Genomic DNA, 27837 nt, shown 5'->3' on the forward strand with positions numbered 1-27837 from the left:
ACTAGAAGATGAGGGAGGGGGCTCTATAGGTGGTTCAAAACAACCAAAGGGTTGGAAAATGTGCCTTGCACTGACAGCTTCAGTTTGAGAGTGAAGGTTATGAATGATGTGCTTAGTCCCTACCAGGGGCTACTGCCTAGTGAGAAAACCAAATGTTGAATCATTTGGTTTCTCATTGGTTATAGAGGGATGGCAACGTCCCTTTCTGTCCAGATCAAACTCTTTGAGACAGGGCCTGTATGAGACCTAGAGCCAAAGAAATTAATACTAAGAGCAGGCTGGGCTACAAAGCAGAAGAGCTACCTCTACAAACCTAGAAATAAAGCCAGTGGGTAATGGGAAACCTTCCCCACTCCAGTCCTTTGCATCACTTCATTAGATATCCTGTTACCTGAATAGCTCCCAAAAGTGCCACCTGCCTCTCCTCTCTGCTCATCAGTCACCTCTCCTGCCTGCCTCTTACTTCAGATCCGCTTTTAAGGCTGCCTGCTCTCCCCAGAATAGCCTCCCAGTTCGTGTTTGCTAAGCTGATGCCTCCTTCTGCAGCAGAGTGCCATCCCTGCAAATTATTACAGTAATAGAGACACTGGCTGTGCTACATTTGCACTCTGTTACAAAGCACAGCCTTTCGAGTCGGAGCTCCACGGGGACGGTACAGAAAGGTGAGGAGCTATGCAGCGGGACTCAAGCCCTGATTAAGGAGCAGACACATCTCTCCCCCTCTCTAGCACTGCAGGTTTAGGTCTTGATTTTCAGCAATCAAATCTCGTTCCCTATTCACTTACTCCCCTCACTCCAAACACACAGAGAGTTACCAATCATTCACTTTTCTCTAACACACTTTAAATTCTTATCTACAAACCACAGTCCCGTGTTTCAGCACTTACCCATTCTGGTCTCTTTTCTTCCTTTGCAAGTAACTCCTTTCAATGCTCCAGCCTCATTAGGTAGAGCCTGAATCCTCTGCAGCTGGAAGCACCTTGCTGATCTGGCCCAAATACTCTGAGATTTAACTTGAAAGCTTTATATAGCTCTGGTTTGATGGGACGGGTGAGCACAGCGTCTGACATTGCGTGATTGATTGCCTGGTGTAGGAAGGATCATACAGTTCAACAGCACCTGACTTTAGCTTTTAACTTTCCAGCCCAAGCAAGGTTCTTCTAACCCTGGCATTCTGCATGCAATGTCCCAATTATTTTAAGACATGACACATCTGGTAATTGTGCCTGTAACAGTTCTCCACCTTGGACTGACAACAAGGTGCAAACAATAATCAATTAATACCCGGGCTTCATTTCAGGGGTGTTAACCAGCAGGAGGAGCAGCTCTTTAGTCAGAGCTGGGGCCAAACTATTCACCTGAACAGGAGGATCCCTGCTCAGCGCAGCAGCTTGCTTTTCCCCCAGGCTGATGGAGCTGCACCCAGGTACAGCAGCCCAGGTGCCAGTCCCTACTCCTGCCAGTCCTTTCACAGAATCATCTTGGTTGGAAAAGCCCTTGAAGATCCTCCAGCCCAACCATGAACCTCACACTGACCGTTCCCAACTCCACCAGGTCCCTCAGCGCTGGGTCAACCCGACTCTTCAACCCCTCCAGGGATGGGGACTCCACCCCTGCTCTGGGCAGCCCATTCCAACACCCAACAACCCCTTCTGGAAAGAAATACTTCCTAATATCCACTCCTTTCATCACAGCTGCACTGCCATTTAGGTTCTGTCGATTTTTAGCAACCAGTGATCTGATTTCCCCGCTCTTCATGATGCTTATTAAAAGCAAATCACCAGGTGAAAATACAGAGGCCCAGGTAAGGTGGGTTGAGCATTTGGACTTCACTTTCTAAAGTGCCAGGTGAGAAGCAATCCTGCTATTGCTTCCTACCATGGTTCTGCTAAAAAGCTTTCTAAATCAGTTTGCACATATTACAACCTTGCCTCTGACAGAAGAAAAATCCCTTGATAGGATTTATGTGTAATTAGCTGGTTTACTCGTTTAACAGGTCTAATTCAGAGATCAGCTATGTGTGAAAAGTGCACCAGGTTTCAAATCTGCATGGAGTGCAACCAGCTTATACCACTGCCTGCGGAAAGGACAAATATGTGTGAGAGGAGGCATTTACTATGTGCTGGGCTCAGGCTGGTAAATTTGGCATTTATAGCAAAGCTCTTGAGACAAGCTTGACAGAAGAGAAAAAGCTCCTAAGGAGAAGCAGTTGCCAACTGCCCACCAAAGGGGTGTTTTCATGGCACAGACCTGGATCCAAACACCCTCATTCCAGGTGACAGTTTAATATTCCTCCTACTTAGAGGATAGAACCATGGGCCACATTCCCTCAAGGGATGAGGTTTAATCTTTTGCACAGGGACTACTCCCCTCAAAGCACAGCCCACCATTTTCCTCCACGGTTTCAGCTGTAGTGAAGATGCCAAAAACACCTCCTTCCTCATGGGAGGGGTGTTTAGCATTCTTGGTGTTGCAGCTTTATATAAAACAGGGTACTTTGGAAATGCCAACAACAGATGAGTCTTTCTAGTTAAAAAACAGTGATCAATAGCCACTGTAGAAGCCCAGCTTTCCCCTAAACCATCCCCTGTGTGCTAAATCCTTTCACAGCTATTACTCACACTACTACTAAGCAGAGCTGACATGTCCCAGCAGCTCTGTCATCTCTGTTCTGCCTTTACTCCTCACAGAGCAACCTCCCAGCTCTGGTACTGTGACAAGCAGAGCCCTGTTGTACAGGTTTGTTTAGGGATATAACACACACTCCTTACCCCTCGGTGCTTCCTAACAGCCTTTATTTCCTTCCGACATCAAATCTGTGTTGCTTTCTCCCCAAACTAGAACTGAAGGTGTTGTTTAAGATCCAGGGTTTAAGGTATATAACATGTACCCTGCAGCATCACTGGCTTTAAGTGTGCTATTTCCATCTTACAGATTTAGAACAGTGAAAGATACAAAATTGCCTCGCACCACCACACTGCAACACATGCAATGCCCACAGCGGGGCACTGCTGTGCTCCTCAGATAAAAATTTCCAGCCACAGGTAATTTAGTTTCCTGGAATAGAAAGAGTAGTAAAATAAGTCACTGAAGTGAATCAGAAATTAATCTTTTCCTGACAAATCCACCATTGTGGAAAAAAAAAATTAAGCAAGAAGAACTGGCTGAAACAACCCCTCCCTCAGTTGTGCAATTTGCTTTTTCCTGCCTGGTAAGGGACTAACATCCCCACTCTGCTCCCCACTCCCCCGTGACGATGCTGCTCCCACAAGGGCCACACAGAGCGACAGAACCACAAGGGTGACAGAGCCACTGAACAGTCTCTTGCCAAACCCCAGAAAAAAGGAATTCTTCCTCCTCATCTCCAAGAACATAAGCACTGACTGAGAATGAGCCACATGCTTTGCAGTCTCTCTGCCTTCCCTACCAAACCAGCAGCGCTGCAACCTGAACAAAAAAAGGGTATTAGAAATCCAAGTATTTGCTCATGAGCCTTTGGTTTATGGCCATCTGCTCTCACACAGCTGGAAATCCCCTGAAGTCTTTTCTTTTCCCATGTGAAATATGGTACCTAGATACTAACAGGATAAAAATTAAAGTGCAGCTATCAGATCAACTTCCAATTACACCTTCCATTAGAGCGTCACTAACAAAGCACAGGGGCTCAGGAACAGCACTGTTCCACAACTCGCATCCTGGTGAGCTACATCTCCTTGTAGAAACAGATCCAAGATGGAGGTTACAAATTCACCTTCAACACGGTTAACAACCTCTCGCCAAAAGCCAAGGCTATTGCTGAATTTTTCCAGTAATACTGTGACAAGACTGACAAGCAGGTATCTCCAACAGTCCATGATAAAGGTTAATCACAGCACATGTTGTCAGGATACACCTCATCTTTGATAAAGGAAGGAAGACCTCTGAGCTTTTTCTCTTCCCCTGCAGGATCACAACTGATCCAGGGGTTCAAAGCCTATTCTAGGTCCCCTTCCAGATGACTAAATGTATCTTTGAAAGCCACCTCTTGGTAGCAGGCACATACGTTGTCTTATTTGTTACAAAGCAACTTAAGTCCACCCCACGGCCACAGTGACAGCAGTCCAACTCTCAATCCCTGCAAAACAGCTCTAAACCAGGGTATGATTATGCAGAGGTAGGTACCCCTGCTCCTCAGTCTCCCCCAAAGTAACTCAAAGCCACACTGTGTTGGGTTGTTTGATGCTTTTATTTAACACATGTAAAAACACTACTATTTCTGTTTGCAGGTACCTCTTGCTGCACTGCAAGTCACACAGCTCCAAACATTGAAGGCCAAACAGGCAGAGAAAGGAAAAGTGTTTATGCCCAGAGTCACAAGGTCATGGTCCCAGAGGGTGTTTAACACACAGAAACCCTCCCCCCAGGGACTGTTCTATGGAAGCAGTAGAGCATTACAAGTAACAGCTTGGAGTTGGTGAAAACACTAGGTGAAGGAATCAACTAGGGGGAAGAGGACCTGCAAACTGGTCTTTTTCCTTCAGCTGCCCTTATCTGTCTAGTACAGGTAATTGTGATCTAAGTAGATGACTAGTGCTTTAAACCAGAACAGGGGTTGACTCATCCACACAGCTTAGTGGATACAAGGGTTCCTGAAGTTCCTTCCAGCAAAACGGGCCTTGCTGCCAAGCTCCTCTTCAATTCTGATGGAAAGGGAAGAGAGTGCCGGTGTCAGCAGACAGTGTAGAACTCGGGCATTACACTAAATCACCTGATCTACCTGGTACTGAAGATACTACAGAGTGACAAGCCAGTTCCCACCAAGCAACTTCAGTTACACACCTTTAACCACACTGGTCACTATCGCCCATCTGCCATAACTTGACCCAAACATTTTACACACTTGCCCAAGGGAACAGCATCATGCAGACAGAAAGACAATGTCTGATGTCTAGTGTCAGAGGATGCTTTGTATGAAGTTCCCCTTCAGCGTGTCCATTACAGACACTGCCCATCCAACTCATCCTTTACCCCACAAGTCAGCTCTGCAAGCACAGCACCAGCCCAACAGCACCTCTGCCAGGGTCAGTTTATGTCCCTAAGCCACAGCATGTTTCTGAGATGCAGAAGACCAAGCTGTGCCCCAAATACATTAGTGGAGCACCCATTTTACATCAGGCTTAATTAACCCTCAACCCTCTTCCCTGAGAATCTCACCTCAGCAGCTGGTTGTACTTGGCTAGACGCTCAGATCGGCAAGGGGCACCGGTTTTGATCTGAAATGGAAATCAGGAAGTTAGTAAGGAACTAACTAGATATAAGGCCACAGATGCCAACACAAGATTGCTCTATTCTGTTGAGTAACAAGCAAAATCACAAGCTTTATTTCAGTATCAGATTCAAGGTATCTGTATACTCAAACACAACAGGGCTTGGGAGCAAGTGTGTTCATTTGCCAACAACTTCAGTAGCAGAAAATCCCAATACATCCACTGGAGTTGACCAAGTTTTTTTAAATTATTGGTTAAAAGGTGAGTTTACGTAAGATAACATGCTCCCTTGTCACACTCCCCTTAGACAAATCAGCTTCCTATATACAGAAACAACAAACATGCATGCCTTAAGACAGAGCAGAGCCCATCTAGTGTGCAGCATGGCTTCATCACCGTATTATCCCATCAAGCAAAAAGGGAAACTACAGCAGGTACAGACACCCACCTGGCCAGTGCAGAGACCAACTACCAGATCAGCAATGAAGGTGTCTTCTGTTTCTCCAGAGCGATGACTCACCATCACACCCCAGCCATTGGACTGAGCGAGCTTGCAGCTAGAAGAGATGAACAGATAAGGCCCCAGACCATCCCTACTTGCTTAGCAGCCTTTGCTCGAGTGATCCTTGCTTTGGCAAGACAGATCTGCCCTTTGGTACACATTAGGCTTTGGATCATGTGACAATGCCGTGATAAAGATCTGCTTTTACACACACTTCGACCCAGTGAAGTTGTTTGAGGTGCCTATATGACTTCAAGACCACAAAGGTACAGGTTTACCTGTCAGTATCCTCTATTAGTTAACAACTGTTCTCCCTTCACAGATGCCCCATCAACAGATCCCTATTCCACTAGCTCTGATCTGTACATTCATGTCCCTCAGTTGGGCAATCCCCCTCCCTGACACAGCCAAGAGGGGAGAACTTACGCTTGCAGGGACTCTGTCACAGAGCCAATCTGGTTGACCTTAAGGAGGAGGCAGTTGCAGGCTTTCTCCTCCACAGCCTTGGCAATCCGCTTTGGATTGGTCACAGTCAGATCATCGCCCACCACCTGGATACCAGCACTGCCAGTGAACTTCTTCCAGGCAGCCCAGTCATCCTGGTCAAACGGGTCTTCGATGGACACCACTGTAGAGGGACACAAGGAGCAGTGTTGTATTTATCACAACTCCACCCTGAAAGGTCTTGCTTGAAAGCAGTGGTACTGAAGTGCTGCAGCCAAGTACTACCCACCTCAGAACATTCCTAAGCCTCCTAAAAGGCTAGCTGCTTGGTCTGCTCTTGATCCCTCTTGTAAGGGAGGCTGCATCCTAGCTCCTCCCTTCAGCAATCAACCCCTATTCACCACTACTGTGCTTCTTGTTGATGAAGAACTTACCAGGGTAGTTCTTGACAAAGCCCTTGTACAGGTCAGCCAGCTGATCAGGAGAAATATATCTGCTGGGATCATCAGGAGATTTGAAGTCCAGGTCATACTTTCCATCACGGTAGAACTCGGAGGCAGCCACATCCATGCCAATGACCACCTTCTCGGAGTAGCCAGCCTTGCTGATAGCAGTCTTCAGCAACTCCAGAGCTGAAACATGGCAAAGTATTTCTGAGTTCCCAAACACACACCTTGACTCAAAAGCTAGTCATTTACCCACAACAGTACATTCACTTGCCAAAGAATCTCCATTACCCCCTAAGGAAAGCACAAAGGCCACAGAACAGGTTCTTAAAATCTCCCACTTCTGAACTGACTGGAACAAGACATTACTTTAATACTTCTTTTAGCTTGTTAATACCCTTGAGACACCATTATGGGATTCATAATCTCTTCAGGCAGGACTACATATCAGCCCAGAAAGCTTAATACTAGATACTACATCCTCTTTCAGCTTTATGCATGTGGGCAGGAAGCAGGGACTGCACTTTAATCCCTTTTAGCTCCAGATCAGGTGCTGACCACGGAAGTATCTGAACACTGACAGGCAACGTGATACACAGCCTGCCTCTGCACAGGGCACCCTCTCTTTGCATCCACCTGTTCTCCACTTGCACATTTATATGCAGAAGAGGGAACAGAACTACTCAGTTGGAGTCTATGGACACTACCCAGTATTCTACCCTGTTTGTCAGAGTCCAAGCAACAAAATTCAGTATGGTCATGACTGGGAAGATTGTCCAATCACCCCTAACTCCAAGCCAGCAGCTGGGTCAGCCAGGCTATTTACAGTAGGAAGCTTAAATCAAGAGCTTTTGGGCAGCTTTTTGTGGGGTTTTCTTTGTTTGGTTGTTTTTGGTTTTTTTTTCTTTAAAAAAAGATGTTAATGTAGTACAAACTACAAAAGCAGCTGCTGCCAGCAACACAAATTCCTTGGACACTAATAGTCATTCAAGGTCATCTTCACCCGTGTCTGCCAGGGTACACACCTAGCAAGAGCTGCACACAACTGTGGGATTTGGAAATGCCCCAATTTCTGGTGCTGGTTCAGTATCTTCAGTGACAGAAAAGGCAATGCAGTTCAGTGGCCACCTTCAACAATAATATAACTAACAGCTTGAAAGTAACAAGTAACTGAAAGAGTTCTAGTATTCTACTGAGCTCCATTTCTGCAAGAGAGGCAGAAAAACAGCTCTTGTACAGTTTTTGTAGAAACAGGTATTTCACTTTCCACAAGACAAACTGCTTCCCTCCCCCACAGGTTTCTGGACAGAACTGTTTGGCTGTGGAAGCAGCAAATGCCTCGACTTCCCAGGCAAGACTTCATGCACTCCCACACATTACCAGGCATACATAGTTCAAACTATCTTCCTCCTTTGTCAGCAGAAAAACAACTCCACTAAGCTTTGGCTACTGACTTCTGGGAAGCCTGCAATGCACAGACATTCCCACACCACTTTTCAACTGGAAGGGGGTATGAGACACTGAAGTCAAAGCCATCCTATCAAGCTGCATAAACTGATGCCCAAGGGAATAGCTCTGTGCTCCTACACTGGACCACACCAGCACAGCATCTTGGCAAGTTTGTCAAGGTGAGAAGCAAAGAAACAGCAGCAAGTCCTAAAACCTACTGATCCTGCTTCCCATTCTTACAGGACAGGTATGGTCTTCAGACAGGACCAGGTTGGATGGGGCTTTGAGGAACCTGATCTAGTGGAAGGTGTCCCTGCCCGTGGCAGAGGGTTGGGACTAGAGGATCTTTAAGGTCCCTTCTAACCCAAACCATTCTAGGATTCTCCGATTCTTTCTCTGGCTAACAGTTAAAGCTCCTCCTCCCACACCCAGCTTGTTCTTACCTTCTTTATTTTCCAGGATGTTGGGGGCAAAGCCACCCTCATCACCCACGTTGGTTGCATCCTTGCCATACTTCTCCTTGATTACATTCTTTAGATTGTGATACACCTCTGCACCAATGCGCATTGCCTCCTTGAAACTGTCAGCACCCACTGGGAGGATCATGAACTCCTGCATAGCCAGCTTATTGCCAGCATGGGAGCCACCGTTGATCACATTGAAAGCCTTGGAGTAACCAAAAAGAAAAGTCAAGTTAGATTGTTTCAGGGTAAATTGGTAACTCTTCATTCTCTAGAAAACTTAACTCAAGACCACCAGATCAAGTCTTTAGCTACAGACTTACAGGAACTGGAAGAATGACTTCTGCATTTCCAGCAAGGTCAGCAATGTGACGGTACAAGGGGACACCCTTCTCAGCAGCACCAGCTTTGCATACAGCCAGAGATACACCCAAGATGGCATTGGCACCAAATTTGGCTGAAATAGGAAGAAATCATTTACAGAAATGTTATGTCTTCATCAAGAGATGGCAATACCAGCACCATGGTCTTGGTTATGGAAGTGCACAGCAGATGCCATGCACTGCCCATGGTTTCTGATAAGGTGAGCTAGAATTCTATAAGGCAATCTTCATCTTTTCACACCTCACTGCAACACAAAGCCCACTTACATTTGTTCTCTGTTCCATCCATTTCCAGCATCAGTTTGTCAATCTTCTCTTGATCCACAACGTTGACATTCTGCAGAGAGAAGCAAGCAAAACGCTGCTTGACACCAAACATGGCTCTACAAACTCACCTACCCACTGCATTTTTATTTCCCTGACAGGCACCAAGACTTGCTTAAGGGCCACTACCAACAGTTGAAGAGACTAGTTCTTGTCATTATCACACCACAGCACCTTCTGGTCCCTTCAAGCAGACCAAGGCTGACAGATAAGTTGGAAACATCAAAAGCTTGTTTTGTTCTTCCCACTCAGAGCTGCAAGGCTATCGTGTCCCTTGACTCCCTGACATGGATCGGCCTGGCACAGGAGACATCCCAGTTTATGCCCCCTGCCCCTTTAGCACAAGCTCAAAGATGCCCAGCTTGCTCACAACATACACCTGTTTGTAACTTAGTATATCATGTTTGGAATTGTCACTAAGAATGTGCAATCAATCACTTCATGCATTACCACTTAGTTTTGCATTGTCCTTTCTAGCTAGGGCTTAGTGCTCACAAAGTGCACAGGAATCTCACGCTCAAGCAGACTTGACTAAGATCCCCTCAGATTCCCTTCCAAACTAGCCAGCCTGGATAAAACCCAGTCCCAGTCCCTCCTGATCACTCAGCCACCCTTTTAAGCACAAAGCAGCTTCTATCTGAACTGTGCACCATGGAGTTCCCAGGTGCTTAAGGATTTCTGCACACTACAACACTAGGCTGCTAGAGATCGTTCTGATTAAGTGTTAGATATGCAGTCATTCAGTAAAGCAATTGCCCGTTTGTTCACATGCACTCCAATACACAGGCCAACACCCCACCACGTAATACAACTCCTGTAACTGCCTCTAGAGCGACAACCCATCAGTTAGGACGCGCTGGACTGGCATTAGCTGATGTTAGCAGAAGACAGATTGCTCCTACCTTGCTAATCAGTGCGGGTGCAATTGTTTTATTGATGTGCTCAACAGCTTTTGAGACACCTGGAAGGAACAAGCAAATCAGACACTGGTCAACCACACTGGTTACGCAGGCATTAGTAGGTGATCTCAGTAACAATAATCTCAAGAATACCACCTCATGCTATTCAAACCCCAATCCAACCTGAGCTTACAGCCAAATCTGAACACTTATAGAGGTCATCTTGACTGAATCGAAGTTGCATGAAGTAAGCATTGTCTAGGAATGCCTGCTGCAATGTTAGCTTGCAAGACCATGCACTGGAGAAATTCATCCAAGTGACAAGGTTGCACTAAAAGCACATCCATTACCTGTGTACACAATGCTGTCCCCAGGAACTCGTTAACATATTTAACAGCTCTGGATACACCTGACAGAAGCGAAATGGACAAGAGAATCAAGGAAGAGATGAGGACCCACAGCCAAAAACACAGGCAGTCATGCAAGAAAAAGAAAAGGACACAAATAGGTAAACAGACCTACAAGTCAGCAAGTGTCTGATTCTGAGCAGCAGACTAGAAACAAAAGGGTTCAAAGGGTAGAGGAAACTCTGCAGCAGCCAGCAAGGCTGTGTTTGGTCCTTCCAACCAGGTTTCTGTACTATTGCAAACACCATCGTGGACCCAAACTTCAAGTAGACAAATGACAGCATTTAGAAAAGGTGTTACGATAGGCTACCCCTATCCATTCATAGAATGGATGAGTAAGGGAAGGAGAAAGGTTTTCCCAGAAGTTAATCATGCAGCAGCTCAGGCATTTCACTATCTGCTCTTATTTTGTACCGTTGCTAAAGCATCACCCTAACACATTTTACACTTGATACAATGCCTCTGTACCTGGATGCAGGCACAGAAATTGATTGATCGTCTGCTCCTGGCTTCAGACAGGCAATAAAGCATGAACACAGCACCGCCCTTTCAGTCTATGTGGATACACCATTGCATAAACCAGCAGTTCCAGTACGAACTTGCTTCCTTCCCCTGAGCAGAGACCATTAGCCAGCTACCAATATTAGCCTAAGTAATACTGTCATCCCTGTGTAGTGTTTCAAGATTACCAAAGACCTAAGCGCTTCAGAACTGGTGAATGCTAATTAAGTGCGCCCTGAACCACATCAATTGCCTTTTAAATGGTCTAAGTCTGCAGATTTATATTACAAAAGACCTACCAGCTATCTACAACTCATCTCATCTGGTGATTAGTTTTTCATAACTCATTGCCCAGCTGACAAAACCCTTCAGCTGTGATAGCCTGTTGTAGCAGCTCAGGCTACTGTCCAGTTAAATGCCATGAAGAGCTGCTTGTAGGATCAGATTTAACAGGTCTAAGCACACACATATTTAGCACATTGAGGCAAGTACACATTTACTCTTGTCAAGGAAAAGTGCCCAAGGTAGACACCACAAGCTCTTCAGCTCTTTGGGATATTCAGTCATCTACAAGTTTATTCTGTGTAGTAACAACCATGAATCTTCTCAAAGCTCTCCAAGGTCAATTCAGTAATTATTCACAAACTGTTCTTTCTTAATAGGCACAAAATACTTCAGCTTCCTTTCACTGGACTGGCAGAAAAGTTTGAAGACAAGAAATTCTCTCTCCCAGCCAAAAGTTAGGTAGATTGCATATACTTGGAAGGCATCACCAACGCTTGTACAGCAGCAAGCTAAAAAGGAGTCCTGACTGTCCAAGCTCTCAGAGTAGTCGTAAGAATTATTAGGATGTTTATTAGATAATGACATCTTGTACATGGCTATTCATTTTCTCCCACACTCGTTCCCAAGCCAGTCTGGTGACTGCTGTGTTTAATTTCCTTCCAGAACATACAATCAGTCCCCACACAACTAAAACATTATGCCACTAGCACAAACTTCAGTATCCTGGATACCTGTAATGACAGACAAAATGTTAAGTGGCTTTAGCTATTACGCAGTCTGAAACAAAAGCATCTTCCACGATTACCAGCGTGTTAGCTGTAGTCAGCAGTCGGCATAAACCTCAGGTTCAGGATTTAACATGCTGGATTCTAAGGAGTCTATAGTGCCAGAGCAGATGCATTTAACAGTTCTTTGGAAGTCTGATCTATGAGGAGATCCTGTGACTAGCTGCAGTATCACCAAGCCTTTTGAAGCAGGTAGTTTAGATGCTCTTACGACACACTACTAAAGCACTCTGTACTGACATGCACCAACAAGCTGGGCGACAGGAGTGGCGTAACAAAGGGTGTTTGGGCATACTGTGCTAGCGACAGTATCACCCATCTGGCACGCCGGAGCTCCACATACCCACCTACAGAAGCATAGGGATCTCCACGACAGAGCTGCACTGCTGGAGGCAGTCACTCTCCACACCATTCCATGGCAAGTCCAGCAGTCTGGGCTTTACCTCTGCCCCAGCCACACGGCCGATGTGTGGTGTGCACTGCTGTCATCTCACTGTTAATCTCCATGGCTTTTGCTTAATTGCCACATCTCGTACAGAATATGGACTCTGCTACGATCTGGCATAAACATATGCAGCAACACAGCCACTGTAACGCGCCAAAATTCCAGTTTACCTTTCCCCAGGTAGCGTGTCTTGTCATTGTCACGAAGCTCCAGAGCTTCATAGATTCCAGTTGAGGCACCGCTGGGAACAGCGGCTCTGAACAGACCTGTTCACAACAGAAAAAGAACTGTCTTGGCACATTCAAGGCTACAAAACGTTCTCCACCCATACATCATCCCAACCTATCGCATACTTCCACCCCTGAAGATGGGAGAGTTAGTCTCTAAACCACATCTCTGCTTACTTACACAGTGATGCTGAGAGCACTTTCTGCTCCTTCACAGCATCACCAATTCATCAGTGTCTCCCTCACACTGATCAACAGCAAGTTGACTCACTTAAGCACTTGAAATGCACAGTGGAAGAGTAAGTTCAGGAAGTCATCCATTTCCCTTCCAAAAAGGTGGCTTTATTCACTGAATCTACTTTCGAGTTCAGTCTGGCAGCCAAGCTCTTAAATGCTTCTAAGATAAGGCATAAAAGGGACAATTAAGAGGCCTACTTTGTCAATACAAGTTCTGAGCTCTTCCAACAACAGCACAGCCACCCAGACAGCCCATTCCTCCAGCCAAGGATGCGGAACTTTAAGCAAATCGGTACACTGGAGTCTGTTCTGCCTGTGGCTCAAGATGCCAGTCTCCAGTCTTTCCCTTATCCCACTACGGCAAAGAGCTTAGTAGGGGTAATCTCATTAAATGACTGCATTAATCTTTTGAGGCAGAAAGATCAGCTATTTAGTTAGTGTATTACAGCTATTGTGTTTGCTCATTCCACCAAACCACACTGGTATGTGTTTGCACAATGCCTTTGTCAGATCCTATCAGATGTGGGATGAACAACGAACAAACCAAAGGAAAGTCCTACAATAATTAAAAATATAGGTTGTTATATGTGAAAACCCAATTAGACAAGTTTAGTCATGCCTGAGTACTTACACAGAGAAGAAACCATTACCCAAGATTCAGCTCTGTAGCAGAAGACTTCCATTACACAGTGACTGCTAGACAAATCACAAATTAAACTTCAAGTGCAGCCATACTGAAAACTAAGACTATTAGCAGTTGCTTAAAGACAGGAATGGAGGCCTTGTTAACTCCAAGTCTACAAGTGCTATCTTGGGGCAAGAGGAAGAAGGCAGGTTTGGATTAACACTTGTATGATCTAGTCTGTAAGCAGCAGCACTCTTCAAGAAGCCCTTTCACTGTCCAGGCCAATAACTTGAGCTCAGCAAATTCATCCCAGTAGAATGAGGTCTAGGTTTGTCCTCCAAGTCCCACAGCAAGCTCAGCAACATGTTACGTGTATGGAGGAAAGAGTAAAGCACAAATCCACTGCTAGAACAGGACAGTTTGTATACTTTTGACCACCTCTTCAGTTCTATCAGATGCAAGAAAGAAATAAACATCTACAGCTAAGGACTCACCTTTGTTGGTATAGAGGTCTACCTCAACAGTGGGATTCCCACGTGAGTCAAGGATTTCACGGGCATGGATCCTAAGAATGGACATCTTTAACACCTGAAAAGAAGAGTTTAGCATTAATGATAGACTGGTTTGGGTTGGAAGGGACCTTAAAGATCATCTAGTTCAACCCCCCTGCCAACATCTTTCACTAAACCAGGTTGCTCAAAGCTCCATCCAACCTGACTTCGAACTCTTCCAGGGAGAGGGCAGCCATCACTTCTCTGGGCAACCTGTTCCAGTCTCTCATCATCCTCATCATAAAAAAATTCCTTATATCCAAACTAAATCTACCCTCTGTCAGTTTAGAACTTGCAGTCTCAACATGTTCATCAATATTATTCAAACACAGCTCTGTGCAATCAATCTTTCTTTTTGGTGGGTTTTTTTTTCCCTTTTTTTTAAAAAAACACGAAAGGGCAACCCCCACACCTCTCTTTCCTTGCCTGTCTCTCCTGAACAGTTTATAGCCATTGATGGCAGCACTCCAGTGGTGTGGTTCATCCCACCAAGTTTCAGTGACAGCAATTAGGTCACAGCTTTGCAGGTACACAGGGGCTTCCACCTCCTCCTGTTTCATTACCCACACTGCATGCACTGGCGTGGAGACACCTCAGTTGGGCTACTGACCCTGTCAACTTTTTAGAACGAGCCCGAATTCCTTTGAAGCATTTCATAACTGTTTCCCTGTTGGCTCCTAATATATCAGCAGTCCCTGGTTCTTTTTTGTTACTCAAAACCCCATTTCTTCACTCCCTACTGAGTCTGGTTTCAAGCTCCCCTTATAAGTCTGGCCAGGTGAATCCTATCAGCTCCCAAAAGGCTCAGCTTCTCAAAGGCTGATCCGCAATCATAAAAGGCAAAATCCCAAGTACAGCACCAGCTAGGCAGCCAGGCAATCACCCACTGAATTTCTCCTCCCTCCTAAATCCCTTCCTCTGACTGGGAGGATAGAGGAGACCACCACCTGGGCTCCTCAACCTTTTAACATTGCTCCAAGGGCCACAGTCTCTTTTAATGTTTCTATGTTACCTCACTGCAGTATCATCAGACCCCACACAGAATAGTAGAAGCAGATGGTAACTCCCAGGCTTCACCACACTTGGCAGCCTCTCAGTGAGGTCACAACTGCAAGCTTCTGTAGGGCAGCAACTTCTCTAGAGAAATTGTCTGAATGGCAAATGGGTGCTTCAGTGCCTTTCAGTAAGGAATCTCTAATTACTAATACCTTACATGCTTTTCTGGTGGCACTAGTTCTAATGGGGATGGGTGGTTGGATCAACTTTACATGGTTTGCTTTTCCTGGATCCTGTTTACTACCCACATGCTCTTCATTCTTCAACCCCAGAGCATCGTGCCTGTTACACAGGAGCCTTTCAGGGGACCAGGGAAGGTTCTTCCACACCAAGTGGCAACCAGGGTCCAGTCTCCATCTCAAGAGTTACTTGCATCAGTTAGCTGCAGTCAAGCTCACCTTCCCCTTGCACAGCATTAAAGCAGTGCTGTCATTCAGCCTGGAACAGTGCACAAGACCATGTATCTTTCTCCTCCTCACACCTACATAGCTCAGTTCAGGGAGTTTTGCCCAGGGTTGCACTTGCAGCCATGACATCCACTGCTGCCTTTGTGTGCCAGAGGGACTTCCCAATACTGAAGTTCCATGCAACCTAAGGTCTGGACAGCTACTCCAGTCCTTGGGAGGACTGTCTGGGTGGTGACATCAGCATAGGTAAGCTGCAGTGCTTCTGTCTGGGTTTCAGCTACAGCCCTGCAGTTACAGCAGGTGGACACCATTTTCTTTCAGCAGGTCCCAGTCTTCCTTACAGCTCTTCGCAAAAGAGGAGTCCACTAATAAAGTGGCAATTCTTTTGAAAGATGTCATCCTTCTAATTCCTTGGAAGCCTCAAGCTCCTGGGTAGGCTTGCACAGCCACCAGTTGAATTGGGGGTGACCATGAGGCTGCAGTCTAAGCCTGCAGGCGAGCATGGCCAGCCGCAGCCCAAGAGCTGCCAAACTGCTGATGCTGCTCCCAGACACCTCTCTGTTTCCACGCCCTGGTTGTTGGTGCTCCCTTGGGGCTTCCAGCAGCTTGAACTGGCTTTAGGCACAGCTGGCACCACCCAACTTGCAGCTCTCCTGAAAACTGCTACCCAGTCCCTCTCCCACACACCCCAAGGGTGCCAGGGGCACAGAAACCCCCTGAGACACCCTCCCCAGGGACTTCACAAGCCTCACACTCCCCTCAGCACACAGAAACTGCTGCTGTGAGCACCACCTTGACCTTTTATCCTGTAGTAACACCTGCAATCATGAGAACAGTTCAAAAACACCACTTCATACTATTTCAACTGGAAAAACTTATTATACTTGGTGAGAGTTAGAGACATATGTTGAGAGGACAGAAATCTCAATCTCTTGAGAGATCTAAGAATATGTCACCTCACCACATAAGAGCAGCCAAGCAACCCTAATACAGGATATCTCTGCTATGAGAATTCTTTTTGATAAAGGACTACAGTGCAACAGTTCTTGGTATGTACAGCAGCTGGTCAGAGCCAAATGTAACCTATCTTGAAATAGAAACAGACAGTCACAGCTCTGATTAAGAACTTGCATTAATAGTTACACCCTACCTTGAGTAGCTTTTCCTCCTAAAAGGAAAGTCACCACAAGCTTTTGAAATACTTCCTTTCCCCCCCCCTCACATTTTTTTTCTTAAGAAAACTTCAGTAAGGAACGCCTTATGTAAGCTCAGCTACATTTTAAAAATCAAGTCATACAGATGCTTGTAAGCCATCGATTGGCACCGAAGCCAGCTCAGCTGCAGAGCCAAAAGCTCAGCCTCAGAAGCAGAACTATCTGGAAGCTGGCTTCTTGGCAAGCCAGTGTGGGTGGTAACCCTGTTTACAGAAATGGTCATGAATCTCTGTAGTTACTGCAAAGCTAAGAAAACAGGACCTCAGAAATACTGCTGCTTGTACAGAGTGTGTGCACTGGGGAGGAGGGGGTTTAACTTCATAAACTCATTCTTCCTCCACAACAAATTTTCCCTCCCCTTGTTAAAACCATGGGTAGCCACTTGGTTTATCCCCTTGGCTTTAAAGTGTTCCTTCCAGTTGTCCTGCCTCTAAGCAGCGTATCATATAAGGCAGCTCAAAGATTTTACATATTGCCTGCTTTACAGTAAGACCCACACACTGACAGATGTAACTAACCTAGAAAGCAAGACAACTTAGTTCAAGCTGGTCTTCATGATGCCACTACTTAATCAGTAAATATGCAAGCTAGAAATAAATCCCTTCAACTCTCCAGTTATCAGTCCCATCCACACTAACACTTACCTCTCTGCACTTGCACTGAGCAATGGCTAAGAGGAAGAAACCCCATTTATCTGAAAAGTGCCTTCAGAGCTGATTAGGCCTTACTTTCATTTTCAGAACCTGCTCTGCCTTACTTTCATTTTCAGAACCATAGCTTTGCAATAAAAGATTAGGTGCCTTGTTCTTTGAAAGCACAGCCAGCTCACAAGAAATCTTAGTGCAATGCAAGAACTTTTTAGTCACCTTCACAGGAGGTGGCACTTCAGGAATACACACGCCAAGAGCTTCCACTGGGGATGCCTGCCAGGTTTGACATTGCTCGTGTCCTTGACAAATGACCTCTCCAGCAGTTCCTCTCTTTTCTTTAGGAGGAGGCATTTCACAGCACTGCACCATTCCAGAAATTCCTCACACCATTTTTTTTTTTTTTGGCTGATTTTGCAAACCCCCTCATTTCTGTGTTCAAGAAACAGGTTTCCCACTGAGCTATTCCTGGGTAAAAATCTGATGCCATGTAGCTCATCACAAGCTGAGCATTACACATTCTGCCTCAAACAGTTCCATCAACTCATCTAGAAAGTGAGAGTCAGCCCATGCACAGGTCTAGCTGTGCAAATGCTAACTGAACACAAGAGCACTCACCAGTAGCACTGCCTGCTCCAGACCTTTGTACTTCGTGATGGAGCTAGCCAAACACACACAAACACCAGAGCAGTATTTAATGCGTGCATTGCCTAAAACCCTTTTTTTTGTCCTATGATCTGCTGGCAAGGTCACTGCCTCCCTTTAGGAGAGGAACCACACATACTAGCTTTTCTGGCCTTCCCAGGAGCACACATACTATTACCTACCTCAAGGCCAAGTTACAGCCAGTTCCAAGTACGAGCCTCACTAGCAGCTGAAGTCCAAGAAATCACCACTTAGTCCCTACCTAGTTCTGTCCTCTCCACAGGGAGTGCGATGCTCTAACACCAATGCGAACTACTCCAACTTAAAATCATTTCCCAAAGTTTTGTATACAGCCAATTCAACTACCAAAAGCTAGAGTTGTGAGCTACTCTGAAGCCACATTTCTCTTAGGTCAAGAGGGTTAAGACTGAGCATTGCAAGGATCTGAATGGACATTAAAAAACAACAGTAACATTTGGCCATAGAAAGAACTATCCTTGTTAGTGCCTTATTACAGAACTGCCATACAGTTATCAGTGGATGTCTTACATGACACTTAAAGGTCCTGTAAAACTGCAAGTCTCACACCATCACCACTGAAAAAAAAAAGCTATTGCTCATTAGACCTTTGACCTCATTAGACCTTAGATTCGAACACATCAATTCTACTGCTGAAGCATTCCTAAGAACTGGACAAATGTGGACCAACGAGGGCACTTTCCAATCCTATTCCATTGTGTTCCACGTGGTATTAATTCACCTCCATGCTCTGCAACACGAGGCAAAGTGTTTTAAATAATGCCTGGCAGGGGATAAGTCACAGACATGTTGGACTACTTTCTCTCTCATTGCTTAGTAAGATGGAGGCCTGAAACTGCAATGCCTCAATCTGTGGGTTTGGATGACAAACTTCACTACTTCCTGCCAGGCTCAGAAAGTCATAGCCCTGCCCTGTGAGTCAGCAGTCAAGTAACGGAACAGGAGAAAGACCAAAATCCTCTTCGGCAACACTGCACGAGGCAGGCTGGTTAAAAGACAATTTTTCTTTCAAACCTTAACATCTAGAGATGCCCATCAAGTTGCCAGGTGCCACTGCCCACAAGCACTGCCGTGAGACAACTAGTGCTTAATTAACCCTACTGGGAGACCTAAGGCACAGAGATTCTAGTGCTGACATCAAACAAATATTTGAGAGGCGAAGCTGAAGGACATCCGCTGCCACTAAAGAGGGAAAGGTCCAAATCACGACACGCAATCCGAGACCAACTGTTAATGATTAAGAGAAAGAGGTTAAACCCTGTGTTTGGCTGAAGCCTTGACCCACCACATCCCCCGGAAGATGTTCCCTCCCCTCCCCACCCCGCTGCCCACCCTGAGGGGGCTGCAGCCGGCTCAGGCCTCCCCCCACCCCCGCGCTGCGCCTGGCGCGCTGTGTGGCGGGAAGCGCGCCCGCAGCCGCCAGCACCCCCTCAGGGACCGTCTAGGCCCGGCCTAACCCCCCCGGCAGGGCCGGCGCGGCCCCATCTCACGGGGGCGGCGGGGGCTTCGGAGCTGCTGCCCGCGGAGGGGAAAGCGGAGGCCGCGGCCCCGTCGGGACCTCTCGCCCCGCGCACAACTGCGAGGAGCTGAGGCCACGCACGGCCGAGAGGCCGAAGGGCCCCGCCGCAGCCGCACTCACCTTCGGCCCCGCAGCCCCGCTCCGCTCCGCACGGCCGCTCGCTCTCCGCCTTGCCTTGGACTGGGACCGAGCGCCTGCGCGGGCGCCAGGCTATAGCCCACCCCATGCAGATGAGCCGCCCGCCTCCCGCCTCCCATTGGTCGGCTCGGACCTTCTCCTCTCTCCCATTGGCCGGCCCGGCCCCTCGCCGCCCTCCCATTGGCTACGGCCGCCTCGCGCCAGAGGCGGACTCGGGTGCGTGCGCTACGTGCCGCGGCGGCCCCGCTCGGCTGCGCCGTTCGCCTCGTGGAAAATCCCAGTGCGGGGGGGGCGGAGCCGCCCCCCCCCCTCCGCCCCCCCACCGCGGGGCCCACGCGTGTGCGGAGGGAGGTTGCGGAGCGCGGGTGCGTGGGGAAGGGCAGCGCCTTGTGTGACAAACGGGTGACATCCATGGGGCTTTTCTGCGGGTTCCTTTGTGCGCGGACCCACACGTGGGGGTACGTCGATCTCGGCGGGCCTTGTGTACCTGCACACTTGTGAGGGGGCGAGAGGAAGGATTGAACATGTTTGTTGTCACGAAAACTGGAAGTTGAGCCTTGATTTTGCAAAGTCTCAAGCGTGAGGTTCAGCTTAGTGCCGAAATCCCGTCCCTGCTTGCTGGGAGGAAAGGCGCAGCCACGGCTTCCCACGAGGTGGGTGTAGAAACAGCGGCTAAACCGGCACGAGAGCAAGGCTGGGAAGAGAGGGGGGTTTATTAGCTCTAAGAAAGGGTTAATTGCAAATACAATAAATTTTTACTTTGATTTTGAAGTGAATAACCGTTACGCTTGCTGGGGTGGAGAAGGAGCGCTTATGCGGTCGGTTATGACACCTCAGATACTAGTGTGGCAACAGGAACAAAAATTTTTTTCAAGTGCTTTGCCTGGATCTGCACAAGGGCACCTGACACCCCAACACGGCTTGACGACTATGTTGTGACCAAAAAATAATGGAGCAGAGCAGAGCTCAACACCAGGCCACAGAATTAAAGACTTAGCCAAAATGGAGTGCCTCATGCTCCTGAAAAGCTCCAATCCCTCCATGGATGTTGAAAAAAACATCATTGATAATTATTTAGTCTGCTGCATTATGGTGAAGTACCAACCATGCACCACTGAGTGAACCGGGTGCTTTGGGATCAGCAAAGCCTCCATCCCTGGAAAGTAATACTCAACTTTCTATGGACTCAGCGGTAACCACGCGTCACGGTGTTTAAGAAGAACATGACCTCTCACGTGAGTTGTTCCCAGCTGCAGCACCGTGGAGGGATCCTGTTCCTTCCTGGACTTATTTATCCTCACTCCCCCATAGCTGCTCCCTGCAGCCAGCTTGGCAAGGCTCCGCTCCATCTCCTCCGTGCTGGAGCATTGGACCGTGGGGTGTGTCGTGCTGGGAGGGGGGCATGACCCCGTCCCCCTCAGCCCTGATTGCCACTGTTCCTCCAAGCTCTCCCCGGTGGAATGGCTGCTAGGGAATGTACTGCTTTGGTTATGTTAGAGAAGTTGCAGTTGTAACACAGGGTCTTTGTGGGTTTATTATGGAAGATAGCTGTGCCCATGCTTCCCATAAACCTGTTTTTCTTCCAGGATTTTTTAACTGAGGGATAGTCACACATTGCACTGCAGAAGGGTGTCTGCAATGAGGAGAATCCCATTGTAAGGTCAAAACATTAGAACAAGGCCATAGGCTGACCTGGGAAAAGCATGGTCTTGTCCCTTCTCACCCTCCCATGCCCTTAGCCTTCATTCCTGGACTTGATTGCTCCTGGTCAAGGCACAGCACCATTCCCAGCTGTGAGAGTGTGAAGCCCCGAGCAGGGACTGGCGCTTTGTCTTGCTGGGACACTGCAGAGCCCAGACCCACCCATGTAATCCCATGGGGACTCCCAATTCCTCAGGGTTTGCTTCTTCCCATTTCACCTGACACTACGTAGCCTGTGTTCAGCCTGATGGGGGCCTGGCTCTGCAGTATTTCAAGTATATAACATCAAAGCTGTGAAGTTCCCCAAGCCTCGAGCGGGGTCTAGGGGCTCCAGGGGTCTGACAGTGCCCAGTTCATCCTGACTGCACCATACAAAGCCATTTTGTTGCTTGCAAAGTTAGTTAAGTTTGTGCTTGCTCCAGAACTGCCTCGCCCTTCCAGCCTGACTGATCATTTCTTCCGGGCACATTTTTCTTCCCTTCCTGAGAACATCCCCTCGAGACAAGCTTTAAGTCTAATAAAAAGCAAAGGAAATCTGTTGAACTTTCCCTAGGCACGCCATGCTGACACAGTACCCCACGAGGCTGCCCCCGTGACTCTTAGGCTTCTAGCAAGGAGATTCATTTGAAACCCAGGCTGTTTTGCGACAGCATGATATGGCCCACATGCTCACAGCAGCTCTGCATGCTGGGGTTTTGTGCTTTTTCTGCCTTGCTGGGGGTGCAGATTCCTGTGGGCCGCACAGCCATGAGTCAGGTTGAAATGCTGCTGGGTTGCACACAGCTGAGATAAAGCAGTATTGACCAGGAAAACCCCTTGGAATTAAACTGTCACTTTATACAATCCCCCAAAAACTGCATGTTATACCCCTTATAGCTGTGTCCTTGGGAGTAGTTCCTGATTTATCCTGCAGCCTGGTGCAGAGGCATGAGAGAGTAGCCTTCCCTGCAAAAAAACGCTCTGAGCGATTAGATGCTGGAACTCATAAAACTGGATTTTTATGCTGGATAACTGCAGGATTAGAGACACTTCACCATCTTTGCACTTTCAAAGTCCCTTGACTGCTGTGCATGGAAAATCACATAGAGGTGTTGAGTCTTATAATGAGCTGGAGAAGATGGAGCACAAGAAAGCCTAAGGCTGAGGGACATTGAGCCAAGTGATGGTGATGTATGGTAGGGTGCTCTTTGGGAATAGATGACATATTATGAAAGGTCATAATTAGCTCAGTGACAGGGGTGTAAAGCAAACCCTCTGGCCTGGGAAACTGAGCACTGAGCCTCTTGCAGCTCTGTATTCCTGTTCAACCAAACTAAAGTTGTGAAGAGGACCAGCTGTAGAAGACCAGCTTGAACTCTGCCACTTGTGCCTTGCCTAGGCTCTTCTCTCCTTGTGACCACAAAACCAGCATAAAGCAAACCGATTTCCTCCTCTGGAGTGTGAGCAATAAGCTGCATGCTGAGAACCTCCATCCTCCCCACTAGCAGGGTCCCATCCCTGGCATGCAGGACTCGCTCGTGGTTCTGGCCACAGACACGGTGCCAAGAGCCGCGTCCGCTCCACTGAATCGTGTGTCTGCGAGAGAGGATGCAGCTGAAGACACTGGCACTACAGTAGCTAAAGGCAGCATTGATCAGGCATCCATGATCAGAAGTCTGGCACTGTTCAGGTGTTGGTATAATTTTTCCTGGATCAGCAGATTTAAAATTGCACTGTACCATACATATTAAAATAAAAGTCAGAGCTGGTATTAAAAATGCCACTGCCTACTCATGTATCCTGCCTGATTATTCTTTTTCTTTGAAGAAAAAGTTGAGCATCTCTAAGGCTATGAGATATCTAGCAGACATGAGTTTTTATGGGAATCTGGGCTTGCTACCAGTTAATCAAATACTCAGTGCACTGTTTTAAAATAATATATTTCTTTCACGGTTTGGGAGGGGGATGTATGGCTGATGGGGTAGACACTGGGAACAGAGAGTTTCAGGAAACATAAAGCCACTGTAGCTTGTAATCCACTTTGACAGCCCACGCAAGTACACTAACACGTTGGTGTAACATGCTGGTGGAGCAGATGGACAAAAACCACCGACACAGATCTGGCTTACAGGCATCTACCTCCTAGAAATGCAAAACAATTCTCGTGACCAAAATCCCCTTCCCTTGCAAGGCCTAGTCATTCCTTGTGCTTTATAGGCCATGGTAAAATTGTAAGTGTAATATAGGTTAAGTTTTTTTGATTGCTTGCAACATGCTCATGAGCAGAGAAGCTGACTAGGCCAGCCTTTTCCTTCCCTGTTCAAAGTGGTTGGGCAGGAGAGTTCAGAGCTTTGCAGAGTGTGAAATCACTGGTTCAAGCAGCTGAGGATGCCAAGGCAGGGAGCAGAACCACCACAGATCAGGACTTGTTTGCTGGTGCATTAATGTGCTTAATAACCATCATGCAGTGTAGGGTGCATTCCAGGGCGTGAGCTTTCATAGCACCTTGAAAGCGCTTCCTGAATACTCAGAGACTTCTCTTTCTCCCCACTGCCTCACCAAACACCTGAAAAACATGTGTCTGGGTTGTTGTGTATGCACCACCCTCACCTACTCTATCCGACAGTTCTGCAAGTGCCAGCCTGTTTATGTTTTGATAAGTTTCTTTTTGAAAAGCAGTCCTGTATCTAAGCGGCCTCATGAATGAGGCTCTCTGACTGCCTTACTACGTCACTGCAGTCGAGGTGAGATCTCTGGAGGGAAGCAATCGGATGCACAAGTCAGCACTCTGTCGCTCAGATTTCTTCTCTTCATTGACTCTGCAGATCGTGGTATTTTTAAGGAACGTTCATTGGAAAGGTAATGACAGAGTCTGGCTAATGCTGTTTCTGGGTATCTATTAAAATGATTGAATAACTATTTAAGATGTTTTCTTCCAGGCATTCAAAACCTCCGCTGACTTTACATCCTTCTCTCTTGCTTCTCATCCCCCTTTTCTGTCATGCTTTTGTCTCACAGCTTAACTCTGCAATTAAACACCACAGGTTTTAGGCACATGAATAATGAAATGACTTGAGATGACATACCCGATATCTTTCTTAATGCTTGTAACTTGAACCGCTTCTCTTAATTCTCCTGTCTTCTCTCAGGATTTTAGAGATAGACTGGTTAGTGTCCTGAAAATGATTTAAAAGCCACCAGTTCCTGCATTTAATAGCCAGTCTGAAAGTAACTTCAGTACAATGACTGAGGTGAGGGAAAGACCTAGACTGAATTAGATCTTTTTGGGTCCTTATAAAGAAACCTCATGATTACAGCACAAAAATTAAGCTGAGTTGTCAGTGAGGATCTGCTATCAGAGTGACAAACCCTGCATGGCTGCAGAGACCTCAGCCTGCTATCTCACCTGACAGTCTGATTTCTGATTTTCTCCAACTCCGGCTGGCTTCAGTACGTTTGGGATTTGAATTTTCTATGGAAATTACTGCCCCTGGTTTGCAAGCCAGCAAGGACAGGTCAGGGTACTTACAGACCTTGGCCAGAGAATTTTATGTCCGACTTTCAATGAAGTGGGTGCTCAGGGTTTATTCAATACTAAAGGAAGTTTAATGGATGCTGAAGATGCAGGTAACGTTAGACTAACTGACCATTTTTGAGAAGTGATACTATGGACACAGGTTTGTGTGCAGCTGTGAATATTCAGCATGGGTCAATACATGAGTATACAAGACCTGTGTTAGACCCTCACGTACTAGGCAGAATACTTAGAGCATAATTCATTTAAAATGGAACGTTACTGCACAACAACTACAGCAACAACAAAAAAGCAGGTAAGATGGCTGGACTAGGAGAAGTATATACTACTTTTTAACTACTGTAAATACTAACCTACATATAAAACTACTACATCCATTTTTAGGTGTTGGTAAAGGGTTATTTGGAAGTGAACCAATGCACAAATCAGGGTATACCAAAGAGTACGTTTCCCAGCAGCTAATGATCTGATACGGTGATTTGAGGTGAGACTGAAAGCTTTTAAACCAGCTGGATATTAATTGCCAGGAATTGTGCATCCAAAGGCCATAGCTGCGCATACAAACCGTGACAGAACCATTAAGAAGTAATCCCCTTTACAGAGGCCGGTGTGCAAGTCTTGCCCTGCCCCTTACAGCGTGTTCGAGACTCCTTGCTGAGCAGGTCTTTCCCTCTCACTTTGAAATACGTTCTGCTATAAAGGGGAAAGCAAGCTAGGAATCGATTAGCCATTAAGAAGTTATATTTGGTATTTAGGGTTTTTTTTAGAATGGAAACCTGAAAAAAGCAGTATGAATAAACGAATAACAACTCATTTGTTTTCTTAATGAGTGCAAAATACTTATGTAAAGCACAAGAGTTATCAAGCAGGATTCTCTTGCCACAGAACAGGTACAGCACAGACAGTAGGATTTAAATTTCCTTCATGTTGTCTTCCTGCCCTAAAAATTGAGCTCATTCTCATGGGAATCACTTTTAGCTGCTATCATCTTCCCCCATCTTGCACAGGCAGAGTGCAGTGGTGATGAGCTACTGGGAGAGGAGAGGCTGTGGGCACTCCTGCTCTTGCTGAATGTCCCTGCATGGACCTTGCCCGTAGCGAAAAACTACTGCAGGTCTGAGCAAGCAAACACTGGGGCACAGATGACTTGGGGAAAGCAGGGACTGATTTCTTGATCTCTGAAACTGGATACATCTGTCCATAGTTTGGATCTCTGAGTCATGCAAGTCTGCTTTCATAATCAAAAGGAAACAGGCACTTCTGGATTGACCTCAAAGACACCCATATAAAACAGAGCATCTGTATCAAGGCTGTTTCTCTGCAAGGGCCAGAAAGGAAGCTTGAGGTGGCAGACTCATACCTAGACACGTAACTTTCACATGTCTTCCTGGATCTTATGCTCTGTGGGATATGAAGTAATTTCACCTATAACACACACTGAAAACTACCTCTCCTAGACTGAGCAGCTCAGCAAACACGCTCTGGCCCACGCACTCAGCTCCCTCAGCGCATACCTCAAGCACAGACAAAGAGTTGAGCAAAGTCTGAAAGGCAGCAGATGCACTGAATGCTACAATTAAACCTCTGTCAGAGACTTTATACCCACTATTCCTCCCCATTAACATTGGCCTGTGAAAAACCCATCTCTTGGTCCATTTCTTTCTCTCTTTGTGGAATAGATGTCTGCTAGCATCAATCTAGGATGCCCTGCTCCATGGGTGAGACCCAGCTTCTCTTTTTTACTGATTTGTTTTCTGTATCTTCCAATTTACCTGTCCCAACAAGAATCCCAGTTAACCGCTGCGATCTCATTACAGTCACATTTCTTTGATTCCACCACTGTATTTCCTAACCCAAATCCATGCTTGCGCTCCCTCCTCTACCTTCCACATCTATCAACAAAGTCCTCTGACGTCTTCAGAAAATCACTGCAGAAACCTTTTCCTCTGGCAGGCCTCTGACAAAGCATCTCTCCCAAAACAGCTCAGGTCCTGCTGTGACCTCTCATATAGCTTTCCCCAGCCCCTCACCATGGCTTTCTTGCTCTAGGGAAAAAGAGCACAACCGTTCTCTCAGGTGTGGCCTCTTCATTAGATGCTGAATGAGCTGCACCTTTCCGATCCCTTATCTCTCAGCAGCTGCCATCTGCAGTGGTGGGTGAAGGTCCTGCACTTTGGCCCAAAGACAGGCTCCTCATCTCCCTGGTGAGCTGATTGCCGTGCTCGTGGAGAACTTGGAAAGTGGTTTTCCCTTCTCATGTGTACTTTTAGGGTCACCACATTCATCTGCCGCACCGAGTGTGTAGGGGTTAACGAATTACTGTTTATACAGCTCTTTGAAGATGAAAAGTGCAATGGAAGGTCTCTGTTATTGTTACCATGTATGAAGAGTTCTGCACCAAAGCCAACTGTATTGTGTTTGGCCACTGGATGTCACAGCTGCTCAGCACACAATGCAGCTGAAATAAGAAAGGAAAAGTGCTTACCCAGCAATGGGCAACAGCCGCATTTCCAGAGCCGTTATTTGTTCTGTGAAGAGTGTTTGTTTGTTAAGGGGCTTGGGGTCTTCTCCTGTGTTTATGCACCACTAATATTGATTTTCAGAGAGACTGAGCAGCAACTGTGCTTCCTCTGCATGTTATTACACTGGGAGATCAGGTGCAAAATGAATATTTTTATGGAAGGAGGTGCAGATATGTATGAAATACTAATAACACAGTGTCTGAGAAGGTGGACAGGTG

General features: G+C 46.7%; 1 protein-coding gene across 2 annotated transcripts; it reads right to left on the bottom strand.

The window, feature by feature from the left end:
• Positions 1-4206: 4206 nt before the first annotated feature.
• Positions 4207-19945, bottom strand: ENO1 (enolase 1). 2 transcript variants are annotated; one of them, XM_074892760.1, is made up of 12 exons: positions 19865-19945; positions 14161-14254; positions 12748-12843; positions 10158-10216; positions 9199-9268; positions 8872-9005; positions 8531-8753; positions 6627-6824; positions 6175-6376; positions 5695-5803; positions 5194-5252; positions 4207-4679 (listed from the first exon to the last, which is right to left on the bottom strand). In XM_074892760.1, the coding sequence occupies exons 2-12, from the start codon at positions 14243-14245 to the stop codon at positions 4610-4612; spliced, it is 1305 nt and encodes a 434-aa protein (XP_074748861.1). In that variant the 5' UTR covers positions 14246-14254; positions 19865-19945; the 3' UTR covers positions 4207-4609. The 2 variants fall into 2 exon arrangements, with proteins under 2 accessions (XP_074748861.1, XP_074748862.1); XM_074892761.1 differs by lacking the exon at positions 10158-10216 and adding an exon at positions 10505-10563.
• Between the last annotated feature and the right edge of the window lie 7892 nt (positions 19946-27837).

Source organism: Strix uralensis, chromosome 23, assembly GCF_047716275.1.
Source record: "Strix uralensis isolate ZFMK-TIS-50842 chromosome 23, bStrUra1, whole genome shotgun sequence".
NCBI classification, from domain to species: Eukaryota; Metazoa; Chordata; class Aves; order Strigiformes; family Strigidae; genus Strix; species Strix uralensis.